The sequence below is a fragment of the Caretta caretta genome, chromosome 1, assembly GCF_965140235.1.
Source record: "Caretta caretta isolate rCarCar2 chromosome 1, rCarCar1.hap1, whole genome shotgun sequence".
NCBI classification, from domain to species: Eukaryota; Metazoa; Chordata; order Testudines; family Cheloniidae; genus Caretta; species Caretta caretta.
The window spans coordinates 206,196,344-206,224,307 of record NC_134206.1 but is presented as its reverse complement, the minus strand read 5'-3'; the positions used below and the strand labels follow the sequence as shown (position 1 = coordinate 206,224,307).

The window sequence follows — 27,964 nt, the reverse complement described above, 5'->3', positions numbered from 1 at the left end:
AGCTTGTCCATTAAACTTCTGAACGCAGTAGCACAAATGAATGTCAGTACAAGACTAAGTGACCTTGCTGTAATGGAAAGTCTTTCAAAATACGTGATGACTTGCAATTTTCAAACTGCTCTGACTTCCCTGAGCTAGACAAACATGAACCATTATTTTCTAGTAGTGTGGAAATACCCCCCCCCCCATCTCTTTCCTTTCCCTGGGAGCATTTCATAATCTGAACATATTAAGAACTCAGATATTAGAGAGATTAAAGTCACAGTAGTAAGTCTTCAGGGTAGTTCTTACACCCTTTGCAGTTCACTGCCCTTCATGCTGTTTAGCTAGAACAAGGATTTTTTTTGGGGGGGGGGGGGGGGGAGGCAGCATTGGCAAGAGGGGGAACAAAATACTGAATCAGAACTTTATTTGTTAGTGATGACACCAGAACAGTGATAAGGGACAAATTCAGATGAATTTTGCCTATGGCACATTCACACACAGGAAGAACTGGGCTTCAAGACTAAGTATCACTATTCAATTGGTATTGTCCCTAATTTGAGTGTGATCACATTTTAAAATTACTGTAATCTCATTTTAAAGACATGAAGTGACAGTGTAACTCCGAAATTTCAACCCCTATATGCAATGGGATATATGTGAAATGCAATGGGATATATGTGAAATGGCAACTGTGGATTCCCTCTCCAGCATTGCAACGTTGTGCCCTGATGCCCAGAGACTAAGAACACACTGCTCAACAGTGCTGGGATTTGTACTGCATATGTAACAGTGCTCAGTTCACTGGAACCATATCTTCTTACCTCCAGGGCTGCGTCTGATTATTAGTTTTCTGACTTCATCATACACGAAGATAAGGAGAGAGTATGGGAAGGCACAGAACCACCAGGTTGGTCTGTTTCGGGGAAAGGAGACATGAGTAAGAATACAGACAGTATATAGCAGAAAGATTAATTAACTGGCATTTGGCAGCAGATCTTTGCATTTATGCGACAAATTGTGTAGATCACTGAATGAAGGCAAGTCCAGACCTGCCAATACAGCAGCTTCTGCAAGGGGCTCTGCTGAACCAAGAATCAGCACTGAGTTTTCCCACAGAAAACTCATCTGATCCCAGATAAAAGATTCCAACGAAAGATTCTGCTGCACCTTTGTCCCATTTAGTACTAGCTCCTCCCACCCCACCACACTGATCTAGGAAGATTTCCTTCCAAGCACAGGTAACCTTTGAACCTATAACCTTCTGAATCCAAGCTATCACTGCACAAGCCAAATCACATGGGAGACTATCACATCTAGGAGCTGCAGAAGTGATACCAGTGCCTCAGCATCACACTGGGTGACACCGTACTGCTGGGAATGCCAGCTTTTGTAGATTTAAAAGTCCCAGTTATTTTCTCATTGAGACTACATGGGGTAATTGTAAGTGGTGGTTTAGTTTTGGAGAAATTCAACTTCATTCTGCTGCTAAATTCCCCATTCTGGTTTCAGTCAGATACAGGATATATTTTCCACTTCCTGCCTTGATGCCACAACCCACCGCAGCAGAGGGCGGCACTTCAGCAACTGGGGAAGGGAGTTCTACAGACTGACAAGTCACCCATAGTACCTTTCATCTGAGGATCTCAAAGCACTAACTATTTTGGATAGAGGAGCTATTCCCCTTCCTGCACATGAATAAACTCTACTAGTGTAACTGCAGGCACCCTAGGGAGTTGTGCTGCTTAACTACGCTGGCATAGGTGAATTGGTACAACTTGTGTGTAGGCAAGCCCTGTGCTTTGAAGAGATTCCTTCATCATGGTCACCTGCCAAAGGGGTGGGGAAAGGGGGGTGGGGGGGGATAGAGAGAGAGAGATTGATTGATTTCTCATGGGCAAGGCAAGCTAAGCAGAGAGACTTCTGGTGGGTGACTTAAGAGGTCATTCTCCAATCTCGACCCAGTGGAGAGTTCCAAAGCTACATTTTACAAGCTACTCAAACTCTTGGGAGAGTCCATTTATGCAATCACATCTTAGCAATAAGTTTGTTCTCTTGCAACTGTTGGGGAGTAACCGTGAGCTGAAATATCAAGACATGACTTACTTCAGTGGAAACATCCTTAAGGCGACATCCATGCCAGGACAATAAGAGAGGAAGGCAGCCAGGGCAGTCTCCTCAAAGAGACCAAATATTAAGATCTTGTTCCTAGGAAAGACAGAAAAGTTAGTGCCAAGGCATCTTCCTCACCAAACATGCAGATTTTCACTGGGGAAATCTGATTTGCTAGGACATTCTTTGTACAAAACAGTTATGGAATTATACCCTCTATTTCACCCTTCTCTTCACATGGCCTTCACAACGCAGATAATATTTGAGACTGGGTTATTTTCAGATGTTCTTACAGCCAAGGATCAGAGAAAATCAGTTGTCCACCTAATCACATCCTGTCTGATCACAGAGAACTGTGGATTGCTCAGAAGCCATAAGCTTCTCTACTTGACCCATTAATGCACCTAATCAGCACTACGCCACTATTAATGCACCTAATTTAAATTGTCTGGTGCTTGCTGAGATACACTTCCATATAATGCTGGGCCGCTCTGCTATAGCGGCATACGGACTCCTCCTTAAAACCTTTCCATCCCACACCACTTACTTCATCCCCTGCTGAAAGACTGAATTCCTTCTGGTCTTACAGATGACCAAGTCTGCCCACTGCACTACCACAATGCTGACAAAGAAGGCTGTGTGGCAAGTGAACTCCACAATTTTCCTCTGTTCGTAGGTCTGGAAATGAGAAGGAAGAGCGTTAGTTCTTATACATTCACCTTATCCATTCCATGTGCAGATCTACCTGTATCCCAATGCAGGATATGAACATTAGTAATTTGGCTTGCAGCCCCCTTGCTGTGCTCAAACTTACCCACTGCTGCCCATAGCTGTCTTCCAGATCATTCACCCACCGGTCATCCCATTTCACTCTGATCCCTAACAAGGAGGGCGGCAAGAACCCATTCTCTGCTAGGATTACAAAGTACGTGAAGAAGCCTCCAAGGGCCTGGATCATACCTGATTGGATTAGAAAGTGACAGATAAAGCTATGCAATCTGTGAAACATGGTCATGAGAAGTGATTTGCTAGACATGAGTTGTCTCTTACATGGACATTAATTTCCTCATTTACCTGACCCCTCACTACGGGAAATTTGCATTTCTGTAGTTAGAAGATTTTGTTCCTTTGACCACCATCCAACATCTGTTCCTTCTCCCTCCCCAAGGAAAATGTCTCCAATTTTGTATTGTTACCCATGTTCCATACTTTACTGTAAAGGCCCGAAACTCTGGATCAGGGACACAGGATAAAAACCACCCATTTTAAGCCTCATCCCATGTTCCCCACAAACAGCTACATTTATGAAGCTTCAAGGTCTGCTGCAATTAACCACCCTGTGAACTGTAGCACATCTTTGTACTTCCTTTCATCCAGCCTCTAATGATATGTGTACAGGGGTATACTGGAGAGAATCTTTTACTTCTAATTAAACTAACAATGGGTTCTATGTTCCTCCAAACAAGTCTGAACCCAAGGAGAACTAGTTGGCTGCCAGCTACTTAGCAGTGCTGTGTAATTAAATAAAATTACTGTGAAAGTGATTCAGTGGATGAAGTAAGCTGCACAAGCCACCATGTCCAATTGCCTGGAGGTCTCTTAAAAAGCTTGAATTTCCAGCTTCCCAAATACAATATGGCCTACATGGCCAAAAGCCTGTACACTACAAAAACATGGTAGCAGCTACAGCCCTAGACTGATTGCACAATCCTCCTTGAGGCCAAGCCAGCCTCAGTGCCGAGCACAGTCCCAATGAATGAAATGAAGCAGCATCTTACCAATCTGCCCATAAGCCATACTGATCAGTCTCTCGTTCACTAGCTTGTCCGTTTTGGGGTTTCTGGGCTGTCTCTTCATGATATCACTCTCAGCTTGCTCATATGCCAAGGAGATAGCAGGAACCTTTGGGGTGGAGGATAAGAGTTGGCATTTTGGGAGCTTTGAAAACAACAAGCTTTTCTATTTTCAAAAAGGAGTGGATGGCTTCCTCTCTGTCCCATTATAGCAGGGGTGGGCAAACTTTTGGCCCGAGGGCCACATCCAGGTAGCGAAACTGTATGGAGGGCTGGGTAGGGAAGGCTGTGCCTCCCCAAACAGCCTGGCCCCCGCCCCCTACCACTTTCCACCCCCGACTGCCCCCCTCAGACCTCCCGACCCACCCACCCCCCCTGCTCCTTGTCCCCTGACCACCCACCCCTAACTCCTATCCATCCTCCCGCCCCCTGACAGGCCCCCTGGGACTCCCATTCCCTAATCCAACCCCCCTGCTCTGTCTCCTGACTGACCCCCATCCCAAACCTCTGCCCCATCCAACCGCCCCCTGCTCCCTGTCCTGATTGCCCCCCAGACCTCCCTGCCCCTTATCCAACCCCTGCTCCCTTACCATGCCGCTCAGAGCGGCAGGATCTCGCAGCCACACTGCCACGCTCCCCAGCAGGAGCGGTGGACCAGAGTGCTGGCGGTGTGGTGATGACCTGATGCTGTGGGGGTAGTGGGGACAGCAGGGGAGGGGCTGGGGACTAGCCTCCCCAGCTGAGAGCTCAGGGGCAGGGCAGGATGATCCTGTGGGCCGGATGTGGCCCGCGGGCTGTAGTTTGCCCACCTCTGCATTATAGTGACCAAGAAACATACAGGCCTGTTGCCAAATAATGAAGTTAGATTGAGGGCCTATATGTAGTACCTTGCCCTTCTATTGGTCCTTAGAGAGGATCAAAAAACACTCTGTAAGCCATCAAGCTTTGATTCTCAGGAGACAGGTAAACTGGGCTATGGAAAAAGTATCTAGTGACCAGCTATGTTACAGGGCTAAGAAACAAGCTGGTTCCATATTCTCTTGAATGTGAAGTTCTTTAGGGCTATGTAGAACCCATATGTACCCCTGGTATTCTAAGGTATTTACCATGTCAGTGCCCAAGTCGATGCAGAGAATCGTGACTGTTCCTAGGGGCAGGGGGATGTTAGCAATGATGAAGATTAGGAAAGGTGTGATCTCAGGGATGTTACTGGTCAAGGTGTAAGCAATGGATTTCTTCAGGTTATCAAAGATCAGACGACCTAGGAAGGAACAAATACAGATTCTTTACTACCACATGGCAGCCAGGTGGCTTACAGAAGGCTTTATTCCTAAAGCTAAACACACTAGTGCTTGAAAGCCTAGACACACTAGTTTTCCCTCCAGGCAGAGCTTCTATCACAAGCAGAACTGCAGTGCAGTGGAAGTTCAGGTATTCTATTCAAGTCATCATGAAGGCAGTATCACTATCTCAGTTCACCACCAGCAGGTTCCACTGAATATGGAGAAAGGAAACCACCTCATTTTCGAGTTCACTGGGGGGAATCAGACATAACTGTTCCTGTGAGCCCCCACTTCCAACTGCCCTCTCAAAACCCAACACCCTTCAGGCATCGCAAGTAGCTGTGGCTGGGGATTCAACAGCAGGCATGGGAGAGGAAAGCCCTATGGCTGGACTGCCTTCCATTTCACTTCTGCTGGAGGTGAACAGCCAGATAAAATTCAGGATCCTTACTTCCACAGCTACCAACACTGATATTAGAGAACAGAAGGGAGATAACGAGTTAACTTACTCCAGCCCAGGCACAGAAGTCTACACAGCAGTAAAAAGATCTGGAGGTGCGCAACCCCCAGCTAGCTGGCATAGGCCAGCAATAGGTTTTTCTTTGCTGAGCAGGCATACCCTTAGTAATCCTAATCTAGCTCGGGGAGCCCCCTACCTTACAACAGGCTTCAGGCCTAGCCCTAGCCTTGGAATCCCTTCACTTAGTAGCCAGGGGAAACCCTTAACCTAGATTAAGTAGAGATCCCAATGACTTTTTTGGGGACAGAATTTCCTGCTTGGGTAGGTTTGGTAAGACTTTACTGTGAAAGTGAATTATAAACCCAAGTTAAGAGAAGTCTTTCAGAGATACTTGGTGATACCCTGTGAGATAAACTAGAATTGCCTACACTTAGTGTGCTAATTGAAGTTCAACAGGGGCTTGGAAATTCACCTTCCTCTACACCAGTTACAATGGAGGCAAAGTTGTCATCCAGGAGAATCATGTCAGCTGCCTGTTTAGAGACGTCAGAGCCAGCAATACCCATGGCAACACCAATGTCTGCTTTCTTCAGGGCTGGGGAGTCATTCACACCATCTCCAGTAACAGCTACAATGGCTCCCTACGCACAGGGAAAGAGAAGAGTTCAGTTCCCACAACAGGAATGTGCAAAATTGGATGCCCTCGAGGCAACGTACGAGTCTTCCAAGGGTATTACCATTAACCCCTCCCCAAGGGTCTGTCACAATCCTGAATAGCAATTTTTCTGAACAGGACCTGTAGCTGGAAACGGCTCTTTTAGTGCTATGTTTGGGACCCGATCAAGGTCTTGTAGGTGATCAGTGAAGGATTTTTGAAAGAGACCCTGTGTCTTCTTTGAAGTACAGAGACCTGGTACGCTTCTCTGAAGCCTGCAGTCAGTCAGGAATTTCATATCTGGACTTGCTGCTTTCTCTGGAGAACACATTGGATGCCTCTGGTCTTAGGGTGGGGTGGTAATAATGTTGAAAGTTTAAGCCCCTCTCTCCAAAAGCGTTCAGACCTTAAACCTAACTTCAGCAACAACTTTTCCCCTTGCAGGACACTTATGAGGCCTGCAGCGATGCATGGCACTGATTTGAAAATGTGTATCATACACCTTTCCTCATAGTGTCCATATTCATATATGACGTCTATACAGAATACCTAGCTATGGCTCAGACCAGTATCACAAAGTGCTTCTGCAGCTGTTGCTGTCACTATAAAGAAAACCCTGAACAACTAGGCAGACATACTGCAGAGTGGTGAGAGATGTCTAGGCCGTGCTGTTGCTCTTGAACATGCTGCATACTTGAGCTGGTAGCTTAAAGCGAATACTTTTATGGATGATCAAATAGCTTAGCACTTTCTCCTTACCTGTCGCTGGCAACCTTCCACAATTATAAGCTTCTGCTGAGGAGATGTCCTGGCAAACACAATTTCCGTATGATGAGTCAGAATGTCATCTAGTTGTTCAGTGGTCATGTCCTTCAGATCTGTGCCATGGACAACACAGGCCTTGGCATCCCTGGGATTTAACAAAAAACACTCACACACCTTCCATTAACCCACAACTCTTATGTACACTACAAAAGGGAAGCCTCAGCTTTTAATATACTTAAAAAGTACTGCCTTCAGAGGAGGAGGAGATTCCACATTTTATAATGTTTGGGATGTCATATCTTGTGTGACCTACTCTTACCGTAGGAGAGGGAAGAAAGACTGTTCCTGTGTTCTACGGTCAGTGTTCCCTCTAATGTTTCCCACCGATGTGTGGAATGAATTTTGTTATGTGCACCAATATGGAGGTGATGTGTCACACATCTTCATATTAGTGCACATAACAAAATTAATATGGTAGGGGTGGGCTGAGGAGTTCGGAGGTGCAGGAGGGTGCTCTGGGGCTATGGCGGGGAGAGAGAGGACTCCCCCCAGCTCTCTCTCCCCTGCAGCAGCACCTGGGCTGTGGGGGTGGGGGGAAGGAAGAGGCACCTCTCCCCACCACAGTAGCCCTGGGGCTGGGGTCATAGGAAAGGCACCCTTCCCCTGGCAGGTCCAGGCCGGGATAGGGGTGCCACAGCAGAGTTGGGGGCCAGGCTAGGGGCACCTCTACCCTGGCAGGTCCCAAGGCGTGTTCCCTGAGCGCCTGCGTGGCACTAAGGTGTTGGCTGCGCAGCTTACAGGGAGCTTAGTCTACAGTTACAAAATATTCTAACACACACAGCTCATGTTATGCTCTAGTATTTTTTATTTTCTTACCCACATAGGGTGTATATCCATGCCAGACTACATCAGACCACCAGCTCTTATCTAGTCCAGCATCCAACCCATTACTGGCCAAAAGGATAATACATGTAGCTAATGATGCAACATTGTACATAAGGGGAAATTCCTTTCTGACCTCACAGCCAGCCACACCAAGACCCTCATATAGGGTGACCAGACAGCAAATGTGAAAAATCGGGACCCGGGGGGGGTGTTAAAAGGAGCCTATATAAGATAAAGACGCAAAAATCAGGGACATCTGGTCACCCTACCCTCAAACATATGGTCCATTTATCCTCCTTAGCCTGCATTATCACATAATGAGTGTTATGAAGTTACCCTGTCAAAAAATCTAACCACAATATTTCATCTTCGTCAGCAATTCATTCCACAAGCTGTCTATTCACACTTCACAAGTGCTCTGTAGAGATCCTCCAAGCAAAACAAAGGCTTGGTCAGGCTAAACAATGCAGGCAGCCCAGTAACCATATAAGCAGCCAGCTTATGAATAGGGTGAATTTCCCAGATAACTATTTCAAATGCTGTGCTCTCAGGTAGTGAAGGCACCCTGTATTAACCAGTGAGGGGAACTGAAGTCCTGAAGGGAACTCAAGTATTTGTCCATAGGTCCTATCTACCCTACTTTGGCGCTATGGACCTTAAGATCAGTTTTGAATGCTATCCCCAGAGCTCCTCAGTTCCTCTGCCCACCCAAAAAATTCAGATCTGAAACTCTTGAGGGAACAGGGCCTTGTTTTGACTTTTGAGAGTTTTAGCCACCTGGTTTGATTTTAAAATATTTCTCTTTGGAGTTGAATGGGAGGTCAACTTTTAAGAGAGTTCCAGTTACATTTCCTTACATTACAAGTAAGGAATCTTACACTCAGTATAAACTATCTTGTTTGAATTTTTGCAGGCCACTCAGATTAGACAGTTAAAACAGCCTAGCCATTATCACTTTTCATTTGAGTTCTTCCACAAACCTTTAATCAATGTTTCAGCGTCTTCGGCACTCAAAGGGGGCTTTTAGTCCAGTTTTGACATGTAGTTTATTAGTAGTTAAGCTTTTCTTTAATTAAGCTTGGCCGAATTCAATTTTTATTTTTTTTTTTTAATTTCAACTTGTATCGGACTTTTATGCACTTAAAACATTTATCTACTTAAATTTTCACAGTTGTGGGAAATTATGGGGGGGTCCGACAATAATTTAATGACAGTAGGTATTGAGATTCAAAAAAGTTAAAACTATAATAGTAAGACACAAACATCACGTATAAAAATTTATGAAGTAAATACCGTTAAGTCAAACTTCGTTCTCAAGCAGTGCTTTCCTTACTTTGCTTATCTCAAAATTTCAATTACTGATGGATTTTTTCGTCAGTTTGTGTGTATACAGTGAAAATGTTTTCTGACATTTACCAATAAAACAATCTAGTCCTTCCAAGCATAACAATATTGTTCTATTATAAACAAGCTTAAATAAGTTTTGGGTGAAAACAGGACTAAAATTGGACCTTTAAGTACTCACACCTTACTTTAAGTACTTCAAGTACTTAAGTACTGAAACATTTATTAATCTTAACATTAAATACATCTTCAATGGCGATTTGGTCAGTTGTGCATCTGCTGAATTCCCTGTTAATAATTCCACAATCTCCACTCAGGACACAGTTACCAGTGCTGGCAGCTATGAAATCAGGAAGGTGTGTCCTGCTTTTGGTTTATGCACACTAACATGATGCAAACAAGCTTTTTGAGTTTTGCTTCAAAGTTATTTGCCCTTATGTAAAAATCTAGTAGTTACTAGAACATTTTGGGGTCAAGTGAACATTTCACTGGGTGTGTGACAAGTGCCAAAGAAATACAGTGTGCAGCGTTAGACATGTTAACTTCTAGTCTCAGATAAAGTAAAGCTAAGAGGGGATTGTGCAGGGGAGACATGAGAGGCAGTCTTTATTCTAAGACAGCCTTTTCCTTTCTATCTACAATGTTTTTTCTGTTCAGTACCTGGGGTTGACCTGGCTGACAGGGATATTCAGACGAGCAGCAATATCCTCTACTGTTTCATTGCCCTCAGAGATGATGCCGACACCCTTGGCAATAGCTTTGGCTGTGATTGGATGGTCTCCCGTAACCATGATAACCTGCAATGCAAACATCAGACATTGTGAAAGCCTAACCCCTTCTGTTGAGCAGCACTCTGTAGAACAGAGACAGAGTGCATACTGAAGGAGTGTTAACGCTTCCTTTTGTTGTCACAAGTAAATTGTGGTAAGGATTAAGTCTTATTTCCAGAGTTGCTCTGTTCTTGTTGAACCCCGCCACGTCAATTCAGACTGCGAGAGAGTCAGCAAGGTGACATCTGGGAAGCAAATCTGAGCTCAGCCAGATATTTAATAGGCATGGCGTTACAACAGGCCCATTTGCTGGGGATCTCAGGAGGCCAAGAAGAAATTAACAGAACATAGAAATAGAGCTCCCCATGCCCAGGTGGTTCCCCGAGGAAGGGAAAAGAGAGCAGTGCGGGGAAGCTTGCATTTCCTGGTCAGGAAGATTACTTCCATCTACAGGACTGTCATCAATACTTTTAGACCAGCACTGGGTTAAGAGACAGGAGCTAACCAACAGAATATTAGGCCCAACTTTGTCTGACTCAGACAAGTTCAGCCCCTGGATATTAGGAATCTGGACTTTCCATCAAAAACTTTTTTTCAGTCTGCTATTTGATTACCGTGGACCCTGCATTACTCCGTTAAGTTAGATGGCAAACTTCCAAAGCATTGTTAAGTGTCTTAGCCTTTAAGAACAGCATCAGAATGAACTGGGCCCAGGGAAGTATTCACTACTAGCTACAAATCTCCAGTCTCAGGCACATGCAGTACACATATGTGGAACACACACAAGGATCAGCATTTGAAGGAGAACCTAGTTTCTTCCAGGTCTGAATATTGGGCTCACTCAGTTCATTTGTATTTTAGCTCCTGTCATCGCACACTCAAAAAGAGATACCTTGATTCCAGCACTTCTGCATTTGCCAACAGCATCTGGCACAGCAGCACGAGGAGGGTCAATCATTGAAATCAACCCAACAAAGCAGAGTTTTTCCACAGGAAAGTTGATGTCATCGGTGTCAAACTGGAAGCCTTCCGGGAACTGATCATCTGGCAGAGCCAAGTGGCAAAAGCCTGCAGAGAAAGTCAAAAACTATGATTAGTTTGTGCCCCTAAGCAGACAGGTTTAGTGGTGAATTCACTTATTGTGAACAACAGTGGTGATGAGCTCTGGTTAGTGCCAGGTCTTCTGCTCAGGAGCCCAGTCAATGTTATTCAAAGTAAGCATAGCTCCTGATGGCTTAAAAGTTTCTCCTACACTAGTGGCTAGTTGCCAATGCCAAGTGACCAAGAACTACTTAATTTACTTTAAATGGAGCAATTTTTAATATAATGCAGCCCATGGAAAGTGATAGGTTCCAGCATGCATTGATTCATTTTGATCCAAGCAGTCTGGCTACCCTGTATGATGGGACCCCAAAACGTCCATGTAGGCTGCACCCAATATTAGAACCAGTGCATATCCCTCCCAAGGGAGAGGGTCTTTCCAGATCAATGCCGACGTGCCCGGTAGGTTAGAGACAGTTGCATTGCCAGGACAGAACACAACCCCCTGTACTTAACCCATTGCTTCTGTGGCATTCTGTGTGGAGCCAAAACCACTGCATGACGACTGCATTTCCTTACCTAGTACTCTCTCCCCAAGGCCTCCCAGTTCAAGGTAGGCATTCTGAAAAGCATCTTTTGCCTCCTCATCCAGCGGCTTTTCTTTTCCATGGATCAAAATGGAGCTGCAGCGGTCCAGGATTCTCTCTGGGGCTCCCTTCATCACCAGCAGGTAGCGAGACTCCGATGGGTTGGCATTCTTATGGATAGACAGCTAGGTTGTAAGAGAAGAGCTTTTACTGCTTTCTATTTGTATAGCATGAGATTAATGGGACTGTTCCCATTAAAAATGCCACACAGAACGGTTGGTTTCCGCAGTGATTTGGAAGAGTTGTATAGACAGAAAGTGCTTAACACTCACTCCAAGTATACAGCAGTGAATTGGAGAATTAAGGCAGATCCATTTAAGGTACTCTGGAAACACAGGAATTCCAGCGAGTTCTCTCCCACAACCTTGGTTATATGCGAGTGTCGAGAACGCTCTAGTGGGCGTGTCATTTATTTTAAAAGATAACATTTGCACTTCAGTTAGTTCCCCAGATTCAACCTCTCCTAGTCTCCCATCACAACACTCAGATATGTAACAAAACAAACAAACAAACAACAAACCTATTTGCAGCCAATGCAATCCCACTGCAGACACTGGTGTGTGTTATTCAGGGCTGATCTAGTCCCTGAGGCACTGTATAAATTAACCTATGGGGGCTGGGAACCCTTCTTCCTCAGGAGGTTCTCGTTCCCTTTTACCTGGTATTTGTTGGTAGAGTTGAATGGTATTTCCACTACTTTGGCATTCCTTTCTCTCATCTCTTTGACAGATCCACAGCACACTTCAATACATTTTAGAAGTGCGGATTCAGATGCATCACCTGCAACTGCCCTCTGTTAAAATAAAAAAGTTTCACATTGTAAACTTGCATGCGCTCACTCCTTTCAGAAAAGGGACCAAGCATTTCAAAGAAGGCTGAAGCCAAAGTCAAGCAGACCTCTAGAATGTGGAGAAAGTTATGTAACCAACAGGACATTATAAGAAGAAGAGTTGTGGCAGTCACGTATTACAGTAATAAATTATTTTTAACAGCCTCAAGTTATGAACGAAGAGATGGAAGAAGCAGGATTACAATAGGTATAAGATTTTATGGTAGCAGATTATAAATCCTCTGTTTTTAATATAGTCACAGAACCAGTATTGATGAATAATCAAGACAGTTATTGTGTTCTGCATGGGATCTCCTACACTGCTGCTATGAAGCATAGTATACAAGCACCTTCCAGTAATGCATTAAGTGACATAATTAACATGTCAAACGCTGGAAACAAGAACAATGCTTCACTTTTGCAGACATTCGACTAGGCTGGATCTTAGCTTAGCATCTCTCCTCCATGATTATTGCCATGTGGCATTTGCTTTAGTGACATACAATTATGTCAGAAGGTCAGACAAGATTAGGCACAAGTGTACTGTGAAGTTAATGAAAGATCCTATGACAGCGGCTCACTCTGCTCCTATGCCCACAACTGCCAGTTTCTTTAAAGCAAAATATACTGTCATGGAACCCACTCCTCACATACTATGTGGGAATAACCAAAAGAGGGGAGAAAATGCACCAAGCTGTGCATGAAACCTTGCTCTGGAACATTTTCAGTTCCTGTTGTGTTCTACTCCCTTAACCTGCAGATATCTGGGGTCAGCAGAAGGCAGAGATCATGCTGCAGGAGTCATACATCAACCACCATCAGAACCACCTCCCACCCCTGCCAGAAGCACAGAAAGGGAGATTGCTTCCCCAGCTTTCCTCTATGGGTCTGTTTGCAGGAAAAGCCAGGAGCAGTAGGTAGTAGTAGCTGGCCTTCCCGCCCTACATGTCCACTGCAATCCTGGGCCTGGCGGGCATGTCACAGAGACTGGACATAAATTGTTACTGCACTGCCTTCACCAGTCTAGACAACTGGATTGTAACACCAACAAATCAGAGCAAAAATTGTTGTCAGGATAGTTTAGGATGCATTTATTGAACTCACCTTCAGAATAGGTACATTTTCTTGGTTAGCCTGGAACACAGCACGGTTGCAGAGACCTGCAACTCTGGACAGAGCACCCCAGGTAAGAGAACTCTTGTCAAAGGAGGCACCTGGAAGCAGGGGGAGAAGGGAAATGTTAAGGTGCCAAATAGATCAGGGAAAAGGCTTCATTCAGCTTAGTGTAAAGTCTCGGTCTTTTCTACCTCAGGCTATAAAAAAAGCTCATTATTTGTCCTACTGGGAGTTTTGCATCTGCTTCTTCTTCCCTAAATTTTAGCCACTCATCTAGTCACAAGTTACTCTGGGGAGCAGGTGGTGAGTAGGGAAAGGCCTGGGGATTAACAGAGTAGCTAAGCATTTTAAGAACAGGCTTTTTTAGTTTAGATTCTATATACTAGTAGTTATGCTTTCAGTAGTGGCAAGGGTCAGACTGACTTCCTTTCATAGACTGGGACACTAGGAATCAAAATTCTTGGGTTCCACTCCAGCTCTCCCACTCACTGTTAGGGAAGTCCTGGCCCCACTATGACAAGTCTGCAAAATGAATGTGAAAGGTTAAATGTGAAAGTTTATCACAGGGATGACAATTAAAGGACTCCTCCACTCCATTTACCCCATGTTTATTGTTGAGGAGCTTCAAATGACATGAATTGAACATGAAATGGTTTCCCTGGAAACACTAAACCAGGCAAAAGCCTTTTTAAAAGGCATTTGCTAGTTGGGAGGGACAAAACTATTAAGCCTTGAAGATTTTTCTTCATGGAATAAACACTGGTTTATTCCTACTGTCGCCAGCCCAAATGTTTATACGGCTTCTAATAATGCTTTGTATTTATATAGCTTGATGATACTTTGCACTGTATTAAACATGGCTGAAGTACTAGTGTAGACCAGACACAGCCACTTTCAAAACTGGATCAGACAAGCACGATCAGACCTATGGAAAAAAAAAAAAATCAAGTCTTCCTCACCAGTGCAAGTGCACCTGATAACCAAAACAACATTTTCTAGTTTAGAAAAAATTAGAGAGAGTGGCAGAGCTAGCATTGAAACGCATGATTTACAGGCACTTTGACCGGTGATAAGACTTGGATATTTTGCCAAGTGGTAGGTAACATCAAGGTCTGAGATCAAATCCAAAACGTGAATTTGAACTAGGGAAAGTGATCTTTCTAATGCTCACTGTCTAGGAATCACCAGTCCAGTGAGTTGTACATTCAAGATAAAGAGGAAAGGAAGTTAGAGCACGGGGCCATAATGAGGTTTATATTGATTAACCAGGAATGGTAGCAGACAAGTTCTAAATCCTCCCAACTCTGCCCTCCAGACACCAAAGTCTTTTTACGCTATCTGTAAGTCAAGACACCTCTAGCACAACATGCTAATCAGAAACTCGAATTGAGAGCGCTTTTCTTACCGCTCTGGTTCTCTGTGGTGTCGGCCTCATGAATCTGATTGTCAAACCACATGTGGGCAACTGTCATGCGGTTCTGAGTCAGGGTACCAGTTTTGTCAGAGCAGATGGTAGATGTGGAGCCCAGGGTTTCCACAGCTTCCAAGTTCTTCACCAGACAGTTCTTACGAGCCATGCGCTTGGCTGTTAGTGTCAGACACACCTGGGAGAGGAAGTGAGAAAGATGGAAGAATCAGACAGGTGCTTGTACACTAATTTAGTTCTACATAGCCCACAACTGGCACTAGAGTGCAGTAATTTTGCGTTTAGAAGCTGTCGTTACCACGCCCCCATAAGAACAGAAAGCACCGATTCTTAGACTTGTTTATGAAGGCGAAAACGCAGTCTGGTCTAAAATTTAAACATCTCCTATATCACATCACATTTTGGGTCAGAAGGCCTTAAAATGAAATGCCAATAAAGAGAGTACAGAAACTATTCAAGAACATGAGAAGTTTTTGAAACAGTTTAGCCAGACATGGCCCTGATTTACCATCTAAAGTAAGTGGGAATGGCCTTTCCCAGCCATTCAGTTGGGAACTCAAAGGCATGAGACTCTGCAGGTGGAAGGTACCTTTGTGTAACCTTGAAGTTACTTTACTTCAAAATAGTGGGGTTTTTTTGTTTGTTTGTTTTTTTTAAAAGAGGTTAAATGTCACCACACTGGATAGTCTCCTGCTTTTCACTGTATCAGAAAGGGAACTGCATTTATATAGTCCTGACTTTTTGACTAAGGAGAAAAGGAGTACTTGTGGCACCTCAGAGACTAACCAATTTAATTTGAGCATAAGCTTTCATGAGCTACAGCTCACTTCATCGGATGCAGAATGCATCCGATGAAGTGAGTCCACTGAATGCATCCGATGAAGTGAGCTGAAGCTCATGAAAGCCTATGCTCAAATAAATTGGTTAGTCTCTAAGGTGCCACAAGTACTCCTTTTCTTTTTGCGAATACAGACTAACACGGCTGCTACTCTGAAACCTGACTAAAGAGTTAACAGTCTTGCAATATGAAACTTTTTTATGATTTAGTAATTTGGGGCCCATGTACACTAGCTGAAGAGTATCAAAACTGTGGTTAATTTTGCAGAAGGGTTCCAATGTAGTTTGGATGAGTTGGTACTAGGCAGAATAATGTGACTGTTTCTCAGACTAAATTAATCACTATCACAGGTTGGCCCTACCCACACAGACCAAGAAGACTGCTCAGCGATGAGAATACCCCTTGCTACACTATAGTTTGCCTTCAAGTACTATCTAAGATTAAGTGCAACTGATTTCAAACTATCTTGATATTCCCCACCAGCTCACCGTGACAGTAGCAAGCAGACCCTCAGGAACGTTGGCGACAATGATTCCAATGAGGAAGATGACAGCCTCCAGCCAGGTGTACTCAAGGATCAATGAGAGGATGAAGAAGGTGACTCCCAGGAACACAGCCACTCCAGTGATGATGTGAATAAAATGCTCAATCTCAGTTGCAATGGGAGTTTTCCCCCCTTCCAGTCCAGATGCGAGAGTGGCAATACGGCCCATCACAGTATTATCGCCGATGTTAATGACAACGCCACGGGCAGTGCCTGGAAGTGAGAGACAACAGGCTTTAATAAAGTACTCACTAATGCCAAACACAGAAAGCTCTGGTTTGAGTTTGGAGGTGCTTAATCAGATCTCCATAGATTCATTTAAAACAACCATGTTTGTTCACACCACAATAGCCTTTACACCCTCATCCACATCAAGCATATGTGAGGATGAATCTCTAACCCAGCCCCAGAGCAGGAATTCTTGTGTACATACCATCACCATATAAAGTTCCTGCACACCTCCTCCCTTGGATTCCAATTAGTGAATAAGGACCTGCCGCATGGTGGTGCATCCACAGGATTTTTAAGAGGGCAGATAGCTTTCTGCTAAATGGATGACGTAATGACATAAGCAGACACAGACTTTTGCTTGCTTATTACAGCAGAAGGAGAAGGGAATCCCTTCCAAATGCCAGTCCCTATTTTGGGGCCTATCCCTCTGGTACAACATGACAAGTGTCAACCAGCTATGCAGTACAACATTTCTCCTCCAACACTGGATTGACAATGTGATCTAGGCATATTATGTGTGTTGCCATAAAGATATATACGTGCATATCTGAGGGCAGAACTGAGCCCCACATGTTTACCAAAAAGACACTACTTTTTATTTGTAAATCCTCATTGTACTCTATCTGGTTACACTGGGACACATCCTGTCACACAGTGTTGGGTCACAAATGACAAAGGGAGGGGCTAATTCATACAATAGCCACTGAGTCTACTGAAGAATTCTGAAGGTGGAATACTAGTTCTGTTTGATGGGCACTGGAATTCTCTAAAGCAGCTGTGTTATTTTCAAACACCTCTGTCTGACCTCAATTGGGTCTTTGGGTGAGAACGATGCCAGGGGCACTATAAAAACCCATGTTCCTTGTCCTTTCTAAAGGTTTGAATTAGTTAAATTAATAGAAGTAGAATAAAGCAACATCTTGAAGGAAACAGGAAACTCAAAGCTAGTGTTGCTGCAGAAGCTTACTGTCCAATTACACACAGTCAATTTCCTATCAGATACAGCCTCTCTCCAAGAGCCTATACCCTGGTTGTTTGCAGGGGATTTGGAAGTGGAGTCCATGTGCTTCCAACTACGTAAAGTTACACATTAAACATTTATACTGCCATAGCAGTTTCTTGATTTAATATTTTAACCCCCTGGTGTTACATTAGTGCACATTTTATGGAGTATTAAAGCCACATACCTTCCACACAGTTGGTGGAAAAGAAAGCAATGTTCCTGGTCTCCAGTGGGTTCTCGTTCGTGAAATCTGGAGACCTGGTCTGAGGCTCTGACTCACCAGTGAGTGAGGAGTTATCCACCTGCATAGAAGATATATCACAATGTTTCTTGCGCAAGCGGATAAATACCCAGGAAGGAGAAGAAATTTAAGCAGGGTTTTGGAGCTGTGCTCCGGCTCCGCTCCAGCTCCAGGCAAAAACCTGCTGCTCCACTGCTCCGGAGCTGCTCCAGCTCCAGGCTCTGCTCCAAAGCCCTGAATTTAAGGGGAAAACATTGGAATTCTAGGGCACTTCTATATCATCATCATCAAAAAACTAACATCCCATAAATTCAGCATTGAATTTAGCTAGTTAGAAAAGTGACTCCCTTAGTATGGAATGGGGTTTTCAGAGACATTAGAAAATGCACCCACCTTACAGCCATGAGCACTTATGATACGAAGATCAGCCGGAATTCTGTCTCCTCCTTTCACCTCCACTAGATCTCCAACTACAACACCTTCAGCATTTATGCTCAACTTCTCACCATTTCTGATCACAAGGGCTTGCTATAAAAAAAGTCAAGGAATACACTACTTTAAATATAATTCAGAAAAGGCTTAAAGGGGCCAGAGGGTCTTTCCTCTCATGGTGGTAAGTCAACTTATTTATCACAGACAGCAATGTGGTTGAAGAAAACTAATGGGTTTAGTTTTCCCGTCATTAAAAGCTCCTTATGCCATGGTAATAAGGCCCTATGGCGGTTATGTGCGACGTGGGCTATTTAATCCAAATCAGAGCTAAATTTCTTTAAGTGCTTTATAATCAGGCCAACAGAAGTCCAATATACTAAGAAGCTGCAGACAAGTGCTTTATTGGACACCAATAACTGGTGATACTCATACAGCGGGGAGTATAGCTAGCGTTTGCTATTGTGCACTAAGTAACTTTGCTAATGCCAAGAGAAATATGAAACTTCCACTTTTAACAGATGGAGACCCATACTGACAGGTTGGCATTAAAGAAGTAAAATCTGCTTAAAAACTAATAAAATACTCCCTAAATCCAGTCACGTATTTTGCAGTGACAGAAAGATTCTAATCTGGTTAACAATCCTGAGCTAGCTAAAGCCTGATCGACCACTGGGTGATCAGACATTACATACCTGAGGCACCATGTTTTTGAAGGATTCCATGATCTTAGAACTCTTTGCTTCTTGGTAGTACGAGAAGCAGCCAGTTATGATAACGACAGCAGCCAACACAACACCCAGATACAACTGCAATGAACAAAGAGTTAACTGAGAGCAGATTCTGACTGAAGGGTTTTTTTCAATTTCTAATGCTTACACTAAATTGCAAAGCTACTTGCAGTCTTTGCATAGTGCATGTGCACAAGTTAATCAAGAGCTACAGTCAATTTTATGTTCCAGGAAACAGCTGAAACTTCCATTAACGAGATCTGATGTGAGCTGGAATTCAGCTGCTGAAGGCATGGATTGAAAACCATATATGTAGAAGCACAGGAATTAAACCAGACTGAGACTATAGTTATGAAAATACTGCCATTCACTAAAAACCTTAGGAAAAAAAGTTCCTGGACTGAAGGTTTAGATGCAAGACAAACAACATGTCTAGCTCCATGCAAATAAACCTAGTACACAAGTACTCACGTTATCATTATTTGGCTCCTCCTCCATTACAGCCTGGATGCCATAAGCCAGAAAACAAAGAACAGCTCCAATCCATAACAGGAGGGAGAATCCTCCAAACAGCTGCCGGCAGAACTTTACCCATTCAGGAGTGGTAGGGGGAGGTGTGAGGGCATTTGGGCCATCCCGAGCCAAAATCTCGGCAGCACGAGCGGCTGTCAAACCCTAGAATGCAGGTTGGGAAGGTAGTTTAGTTATAGCGCTGCAGTAAGGTCAGACCACCATGCTCTTCCTCAGTTTGAGGCACTGGTCAAATGTGGATTGAGCAAGCCATTCTGAGTTCATTCCTGCTCTTACGCAAGAATGAAAACAAAGGCCTGCCTCTGCTTTGCTTCCCCTTCTGCTCCTGCAAGCTAAAGGAGAGAACACTTTCCTTACAATAAAAGGACAAAGACAATGGGAGCTTGTGTAGCCTTTTGGTGTCTCCAGGTAAGTATTTGTACTACAAATCCGCATTATAAAAAAAGCCTCAAGTAACTTCTATTTCCAGCTCTCAGATGGAAGTACAAGCTGGCCAGGTGAAAGGAATAGTACAGGAGTTCACAATGATGATGGGCCTTCTATGTCAAAGGTGTGATGGGACCACAATTGTGGAAGTTATGACCCCCCCCGAACAGTCCACAACAGACTGTCAGAGGCTCAGAAGTTATAGTACAAGCAAAAATCAAAATGGCCTTTTATGTGGCTATTTTGATTTTAGTCTTCCCAAAAAAGTCTCTCAAGTTTTCAAAAAGCTTGACTTGTATGAGAAGAATTAAGTTTCTCGCCCTACTGTGCTATAAAAGACCCAAAATAAAAGATGTCTTGCTGCATCAAACCTTGTAGGAAACAGCTGTCAACTAAACAGTACCAAACAAGGTGTAAAACCAGCATTGTACCCTGCTGAAAGTGCTGACCAATTCATATATGTGATATTAATCTTAGCAAGCTAGCACATTTTACATGTTTCTACAAGCCTCAGAAAAAAGTCAAGTGGGAGATAAGTGATGTAGAATTTTTTTTTTTAAAGTTTGTCTGAAGATTTTTTTTTTTTTTTAAACCAACTAGTTACACCATCTACCTACAAGATTTTTTTTGCCTGAAAACTGGGGAAAAAATTTTCCAGGTTGTGTGCATCCTGTACAGTCAGTTTCTCTCTTGCTGAGGGTCCCTTTATTAGGAGAGTAGAAATATACTTGTACAAAACAATCAGGACATTAAGTTCCACTTTAAAAAAAAGACACTTTCAAAATGCTCTTTAGTTATCAAGTAAAATAACTCAGTGGGAGGTTGCTTCTCGTCTGAGATTCCAGCACCCTTTGTTATAAAAGTAACATTTTAACTACTGATGGTCAGTGTTAGGTTTGTGGCCATGTCCCGGTTTACAGCAGAGGATTACCAGACAAATACACGTGCAAGAGAACACAAGCAAGAACACTCAATGCAAAACCTAAGAATCAATTTGACCTTGGAATACTTAAGAGTCAATGAATAAATCCCAACTTTGTTAATGAACAGTCACTAAAATATTTGAGCCAATCAATATAAAGGGAGGAAGGATACAAATATTTGTGAGCTCTAACTGAAAGAGTGGTGGTAAACAAATTTGACAGCACCCAGATCTCCTTCCACAGAAGGCTTATCATATCAGTGCACCTGTTCCTTTTTAGAAGTTGACAAAAGGGACACGCAAAAAATCTACCTACCCGACTCAAGTCTGTTCCGTATTTACGATGAAGTTCATCAAGGCTGAGTTTATGATCATCCTGAAGGAAAGAGAGAAGAGATTGGAGTGGGAATATGTAATAACAGTTCATGCATAACAGTGAGCAGAGGCTACTTACTGGCTTTCTACTCTTCATTCCCTTGCCAATAATAGCTTCATAAGATGGAGGTTTTCATGGCAAGGAAGAGAGTTAAAGCTGAGATGGTTCCAAAGTTGTAACCTCACCATTTCATTCCTCTCACCCTGCTTACCACTGTTCAGAGTGGATTTATTCTAGGTAGCATTGCTGAGTGTTGTTAAAAGATATTTCAGAGTAACAGCCGTGTTAGTCTGTATTCGCAAAAAGAAAAGGAGTGCTTGTGGCACCTTAGAGACTAACCAATTTATTCGAGCATAAGCTTTCGTGAGCTACAGCTCACTTCACTGAATGCATTCAGTGAAGTGAGCTGTAGCTCACGAAAGCTTATGCTCGAATAAATTGGTTAGTCTCTAAGGTGCCACAAGCACTCCTTTTCTTTTTGTTAAAAGATGTTGTGCTCCATCCAAGAGGTGGTTGCATTTCTAATGACGTGGACTACCCTGAAAGTGGTCTGCATCCCAAGAGGTTTTTTTGGTGGGTTTTTTTCTTTATTTATTTTTAAATGGAAGGGAAGAGGCATACAGAAGACTTGCTAAGCAAGCCAACCTCCCCTTCCTAACATGCACAGCAAACTTGAAACTGGTTAAGAGCTTATACACCTTTGTTTCCACATCATACATCACAGCAAGGAAACACGATCTAAACTAGAACCTGGTGAAATCTGGATACTAGCCAAATGTAATGCACAATTCACTCATTGTGGACAGATGTCCACAACACTAAAACTGATTAGCACTAATGCACACTACTGCTGACAGTCTCTGCAGGGGTCAGTGTTTAAGTCTAGCCAGAGAGATTGAACTCACTGGCTAAAAAGGCAGCTGCTCCACAGCAGGCCAGAGTCACACAGGTAGGACAATGTGGGGAAGACTGCACTTCCGCTGCCGGAGCTGCGCTTACTCTGAGGGGTATACATTTATAATATGGTTGCACTGAAAACTTACTAGATGCCTTTAGTTTCTGTACCAATGTCAGATTTTTAAAAGGTAGGCACCTGAAGACAGTGTTTTCAAGGCAGTGCATGTTGTTGAAGAGCCACCCATTCTTCCCCTTCCTCACTTTCTTACCAATGAGACTTCCTTTTTCAGTTCATCCATATCCTTCTTTTTCTCTTTCTTCCCCTTTTTCTTCCCAGCACCATGTTCTGATGTAGCAGTAGGCTCATACTTGTCATGTCCAGTCTGAGAAAAAAAAAGGCGTTTTGAGAAATGGCTGACGTTTAACTACTTCAGTAGTGTGTATGGTTTCTATATTCCCCATGCACAGAATTTTATGTCAGACAACTACTTACATTTAAATTATGCTACTTTCTTATAAACTTATAAGAAACTTAAACGTTATAAAGAACGCTAAAAAGACTAGTCTGCTCAATAACATCCCTATGCTGCACGGATTACTGCCAGGGATTGCACAAGTGCTGGCTGAAGTTACTAGACAAATAGCAAGCTGCACCCTATTCACAGATCAGTTTTGGGGTTTGAGCCTCAGTCCAACCAGAAGTGATCCACATCACAAGAAACCAGCTCCAGACTACATACAAAATTCCTTCAGATGTGTATTAACTCTTTGTTTTCTCATGTTAATCTAAGGGGGTGAGTGGGGTGATAATGGGGCAGGAAGAGAAGAGCGTCAATAGTTTAATCAATTTGAAAACAGATTTGACATTTCATGCATCCCAAAAACTTGGCAAGAGTTCATTTCAAGATACTTCCATACTTGCTCTGACAGTCTCTGAAACAAACAGTGCAAATTATTTTTGAAGGCTGGTTTTATTTTATAGAGCAGATCCTCCTATAAATATTTTGGCATATAAGCAGGATGTGTGTTATCACAAAAACAAATAATCCACCCACTTAGAGCTGTGTATGCCTCATGGAACAAACTGACTACGTTTACATAAGAGATGCCTGAAAATAGACTTATTCCCCTTAATTACATAGGGTGTTTGCATGAAATTGTGATCTTTGATGCTTAATTCAGGCTGTGGAGGGTAATAAGCAGCAGCAGACAAGCACCAAAGCAATAGAGATGGTTTTCATACAGATGTCTGTGGCAATCAAGAGACACGGGAAGAGGAGAAGTATAGGACAATTAAGCAGCAGAAACCTCTCTAAATCGAAAAACAAATGGAATTTCCCTATGAGGCACTAGTAGCCCTAGGCACTTTGTGTCCCTGCCTATTGCAGTGGGACCATGAAATGCAAATACAATCTCCCTCTGCTCCACCCATCGCAAGGTAGATTTCCATACTTGCACAAACCTCTAGTGACAACTCTTCTCCCTTCCATTTTGCGTAACATTTAACAATTACTAACATTTTCCTTTGGCACTTTTTCCACCACAGTTAAAATGACAGGCTCTGATAAAACCTTAAGCTATAATGGCTATTATGAGAAATGGATGATAATAAAACTAATACAATAACCTACTCACTATGTTGTGCATGCACCTCTGATCAGAAATTGGATTACTGGCAAGTCAGAGTAATGCATGCCAAGAACCTGTTAACAGGGTCTAATATTCAAGCATTAGGAATGACCTTTCACTAAATCTAGGATAAAGAGAAATATTTAATTACACCAGTGGTTTCAAACTATGGCCCACAGACCCTGGGGGTCTGCAGACTATGTCTAAAATTTCCAAAGGGATCTGCAACTCCATCTGAAATTTTTTTTTTTTTTGGAGTCTGCAAATGAAAAAAAGGTTGAAAACCATTAAGTTACACTGTACATCTGAACGTAAAACTGACCATAACTAAACAAGTGAAACCAAGCAGTCTATTTTCATTGCCGACACTGACAGAAAAGATTCCATAAGGAACCATATTCCCTTCTTTACTAGAGGTGAGAATTTATGTTCATACTTCTGCATGCAGCCATAGGAGAGCTGTGCAACAGTCAAAAGAACACTGCAGGTTATTTTTAACGAATAGAGTGGAACTTGTCCTTTACCTCCTCTTTTATCTGTAAAGAATGAAGTACAGCTAAAGATTGTCAGCATTCTTGACATTGTCTTCATCATACTAAAACCACATTTTTTAAAAAAGGTGGAAGCAGTGTTACATGCTTAGAACAGCACTGAACTTGTAACTACTGACATTCCAAGATCACAAGAATCTGCTACAAGGCAACTTGAAAGATATTTTCAGAGTACAGAAAAAGTTGCCATAATTTCAATCCACATCCTCCAGTCTGACACAAATTTGACTTTAAATTATGAATTGATACTAGGCGTTTACCCTCTGCTGTACACAATGTACATTTCATGATCTTCCTGAAGCTTAAAAGGCAAGTGTGATTTCCAAATGTACATACAGGGCGGGGTGCACAGTACTGTGTAAAATCTGTCTGCTTCACATTACTTTCCCTAATACTTTTGTAATTCTGCCTATTCAGAAAGTAGCTGTAGGTTAACTTGCTCATTTCAGCCCTGTATTCCACCCCCCACCCCCACCCCAATCCAAGCCACATTCTGAGGGCACTCTGACCCAACCATGCTGCCCAGAATCCTGTTTGAATGAGTAAAATATACTGAGTGGTCCTTGCAAGGCCTACACATCAAAAAGCCAATTCAATCTAGCAGTTTAAACTGAAAGCATAATTCAGATCTCATACTGCTCTGACTCACAATTCCCATTTCTACTCATTTATTGAATGTTCGTTTTTAAGTATGGAGATTTTCCAATCTAAACATGGACACCATTCATGGACTTTAAGATCAGAAGGGACCATTATGATCATATAGTCTGACCTCCTGCACAACGCAGGCCACAAAATCTCACCCACCCACTCCTGTAACAAACCTCTAACCTATGTCTGAGCTACTGAAGTCCTCATATCCTGGTTTAAAGACTTCAAGGTGCAGAGAATCCTCCAGCAAGTGACCTGTGCAGAGGAAGGCGAAAAACCCCCAGGACCTCTGCCAATCTGCCCTGGAGGAAAATTCCTTCCCAACCCCAAATATGGTGATCAGCTGAACCCTGAGCATGTTGGCAAGACTCACCAGCCAAACACCCAGGAAAGAATTCTCTGTAGTAACTCAGACCCCACACCATCTAACATCCCAACACAGGCCATTGGGCATATCTACCGCTAATAGTTGAAGATCAATTAATTGCCAAAATTAGGCTACCCCATCTCATCGCTTCCATAATTTTATCAAGCTTAGTCTTGAAGCCAGATATGTCTTTTGCCCCCACTGCTTCCATTAGAAGGCTGTTCCAGATCTTCACTCCTCTGATGGTTAGAAACCTCCATCTAATTTCAAATCTAAACTTCCTGATGTCCAGTTTATACCCATTTGTTCTTGTGTCCACATTGGTACTGAACTTAAATAATTCCTCTCCCTCTCCGGTGTTTATCCCTCTGATATATTTACAGAGAGCAATCATATCTCCTCATAGCCTTCTTTTGGTTAGGCTAAAGAAGCCAAGCTCTTTGAGTACCCTTTCATAAGGCAGGTTTTCCATTCCTTGGATCATCCTAGTAGCCCTTCTCTGTACCTGTTCCAGTTTGAATTCATCTTTCTTAAACATGGGAGACCAGAACTGCACACAATATTCCAGATGAGGTCTCACAAGTGCCTTGTATAATGGTACTAACAACTACTTATCTCTACTGGAAATACCTCGCCTGATGCATCCCAAGACCACATTAGCTTTTTTCATGGCCATATAACATTGGCAGCTAACAGTCATCCTGTGATCAACCAATACTCCAAGGTCCTTCTCCTCCTCTGTTACTTCCCAGCAATGCGTCCCCAGTTTAACAAAAATTCTTGTTATTAATCGCTAAATCCCGTTCTGCTCTCACCCTGAACCTAAAGCTACAGCAGCTAGGCACAGTTTCTGCAAGTGGTCTTAAACACAGTTATATTTGAGTGTGATAATCTGGTTAGGGATTGAAAATGGGATTTACCCCTAGCCAGGGTGGGGAGGGGAGGCCTAAATCAGCAGTTTCTACATAAATTAAGACTGCACTGAAGTTGGCCTAATTTTCAGATGTACTTGAGCACCTACAAAATTCAGCGAGAATTGCAGGTACTTAGGTTTTCAATTTTCACAAGTGAAAAGTTCCAAGCCCTTATAGGTTTCAGAGGAACAGCCGTGTTAGTCTGTATTCGCAAAAAGAAAAGGAGTACTTGTGGCACCTTAGAGACTAACCAATTTATTTGAGCATGAGCTTTCGTGAGCCACAGCTCACTTCATCAGATGTGATGAAGTGAGCTGTGGCTCACGAAAGCTCATGCTCAAATAAATTGGTTAGTCTCTAAGGTGCCACAAGTACTCCTTTTCTTTTTGCAAGCCCTTATAGTTGCAAAGCACCCACACTTCAGGTGTTTCACTTAGCCCAGGGGTAGCCAATAGGCAGACAGCGGGCCAAATGCAGACTGCCAGTTGCATTTGACTAGACCGTGAAATCTTATTTACTTTTTGTTACTGCGGTATGAAAAATGTTTTTCTGGAGTCTGGACCTTGACTATACTTTGATCAAGAAATTTGGACCTTGACAAAAAGGAATTGACTACCCCTGATTTTGCCAAATGACAGTGATCCACAAGGAAACTATCCCTGCAAGAGGTTGGGAAATATCCCTGTTTTCCACTGGTCCAGTCAGAGCTTCTTAGCCAGAGCTTTATAGGCTTTACACAGCCCAGATCTGTGACTATGTTGGGTCCCAAATAAAGGAGAGCAGGAAGCCTAACAGAGCAGGTTATGGTAGACACTGTAAACAACAAAAGCAATGATTCTTGGCAGGGGAGAAGGGCAGCAGAAGAAACACTCAGATGTACCATTCTATAAGGTCTCAATCTATGCTGATTGAAGTGATGCATGATGAGAGCCAGAGTTTAAAAAAAAAAAAGGATTGGAGACCTCCTCTTGATATTTACATTATGAACAGTATGGCACAAGGCAGAATGAGTTACTGTCCTGCTGCCTCAAAGACAGTTTCCAGTAATTGTATTCTCCAGCCATGGGCAAGGACCACTTTCCCAGTGATAGACAGCAAAACTGCCCCTCATCAAATTTAGGAAATGCTATAGCTAGCCTTTCCCCTTCTGCCCTCTCAAAAAAAGCCAAGTTTGAATGTTCAGCTTCCGGCTTCTGATTTTACAGTACAACATGGTTACTCTGAATCAGCGGGTACGGTACCCCTGGGAGTACTCAAACGTCTTCCAGGGGGTACATCAACTCATCTAGATATTTGTCTAGTTTTACAAACAAACAGGCTACATAAAAAGCACTAGTGAAGTCAGTACAAACTACAATTTCATACAATGACTTGTTTATACTGTTCTCTATACTATACACTGAAATGTAAGTACAAAATTTATATTCCAATTGATTTATTTATAATTATATAGTAAAAATGAGAAAATAAGCACATTTTTCATAATAGTGTGATGTGACATTTTTATGTCTGATTTTGTAAGCAAGTAGTTTAAGTGAGGTGAAACTTGGTGGTACTCAAGACAATTCAGGCTCC

General features: G+C 42.9%; 1 protein-coding gene across 1 annotated transcript in view; it reads right to left on the bottom strand.

Annotated features, from left to right (window-relative positions):
- The window catches only part of ATP1A1 (ATPase Na+/K+ transporting subunit alpha 1), a 32,143-nt gene that overhangs the window by 369 nt on the left and 3,810 nt on the right, over nucleotides 1-27,964 (bottom strand). The window contains exons 2-22 of the mRNA XM_048818641.2: nucleotides 22,547-22,660; nucleotides 21,321-21,380; nucleotides 19,597-19,800; nucleotides 19,090-19,203; nucleotides 18,359-18,493; nucleotides 17,909-18,026; nucleotides 16,435-16,703; nucleotides 15,088-15,286; nucleotides 13,671-13,780; nucleotides 12,396-12,530; nucleotides 11,670-11,862; nucleotides 10,942-11,117; nucleotides 9,940-10,076; nucleotides 7,045-7,195; nucleotides 6,103-6,271; nucleotides 4,994-5,148; nucleotides 3,873-3,996; nucleotides 2,909-3,054; nucleotides 2,642-2,772; nucleotides 2,089-2,190; nucleotides 807-898 (exon numbers count right to left, since the gene is read on the bottom strand). Coding sequence (XP_048674598.1) covers nucleotides 807-898; nucleotides 2,089-2,190; nucleotides 2,642-2,772; nucleotides 2,909-3,054; nucleotides 3,873-3,996; nucleotides 4,994-5,148; nucleotides 6,103-6,271; nucleotides 7,045-7,195; nucleotides 9,940-10,076; nucleotides 10,942-11,117; nucleotides 11,670-11,862; nucleotides 12,396-12,530; nucleotides 13,671-13,780; nucleotides 15,088-15,286; nucleotides 16,435-16,703; nucleotides 17,909-18,026; nucleotides 18,359-18,493; nucleotides 19,090-19,203; nucleotides 19,597-19,800; nucleotides 21,321-21,380; nucleotides 22,547-22,660 — 3,034 coding nt within the window. The remainder of the gene's footprint in view (nucleotides 1-806; nucleotides 899-2,088; nucleotides 2,191-2,641; nucleotides 2,773-2,908; nucleotides 3,055-3,872; nucleotides 3,997-4,993; nucleotides 5,149-6,102; nucleotides 6,272-7,044; nucleotides 7,196-9,939; nucleotides 10,077-10,941; nucleotides 11,118-11,669; nucleotides 11,863-12,395; nucleotides 12,531-13,670; nucleotides 13,781-15,087; nucleotides 15,287-16,434; nucleotides 16,704-17,908; nucleotides 18,027-18,358; nucleotides 18,494-19,089; nucleotides 19,204-19,596; nucleotides 19,801-21,320; nucleotides 21,381-22,546; nucleotides 22,661-27,964) is intronic.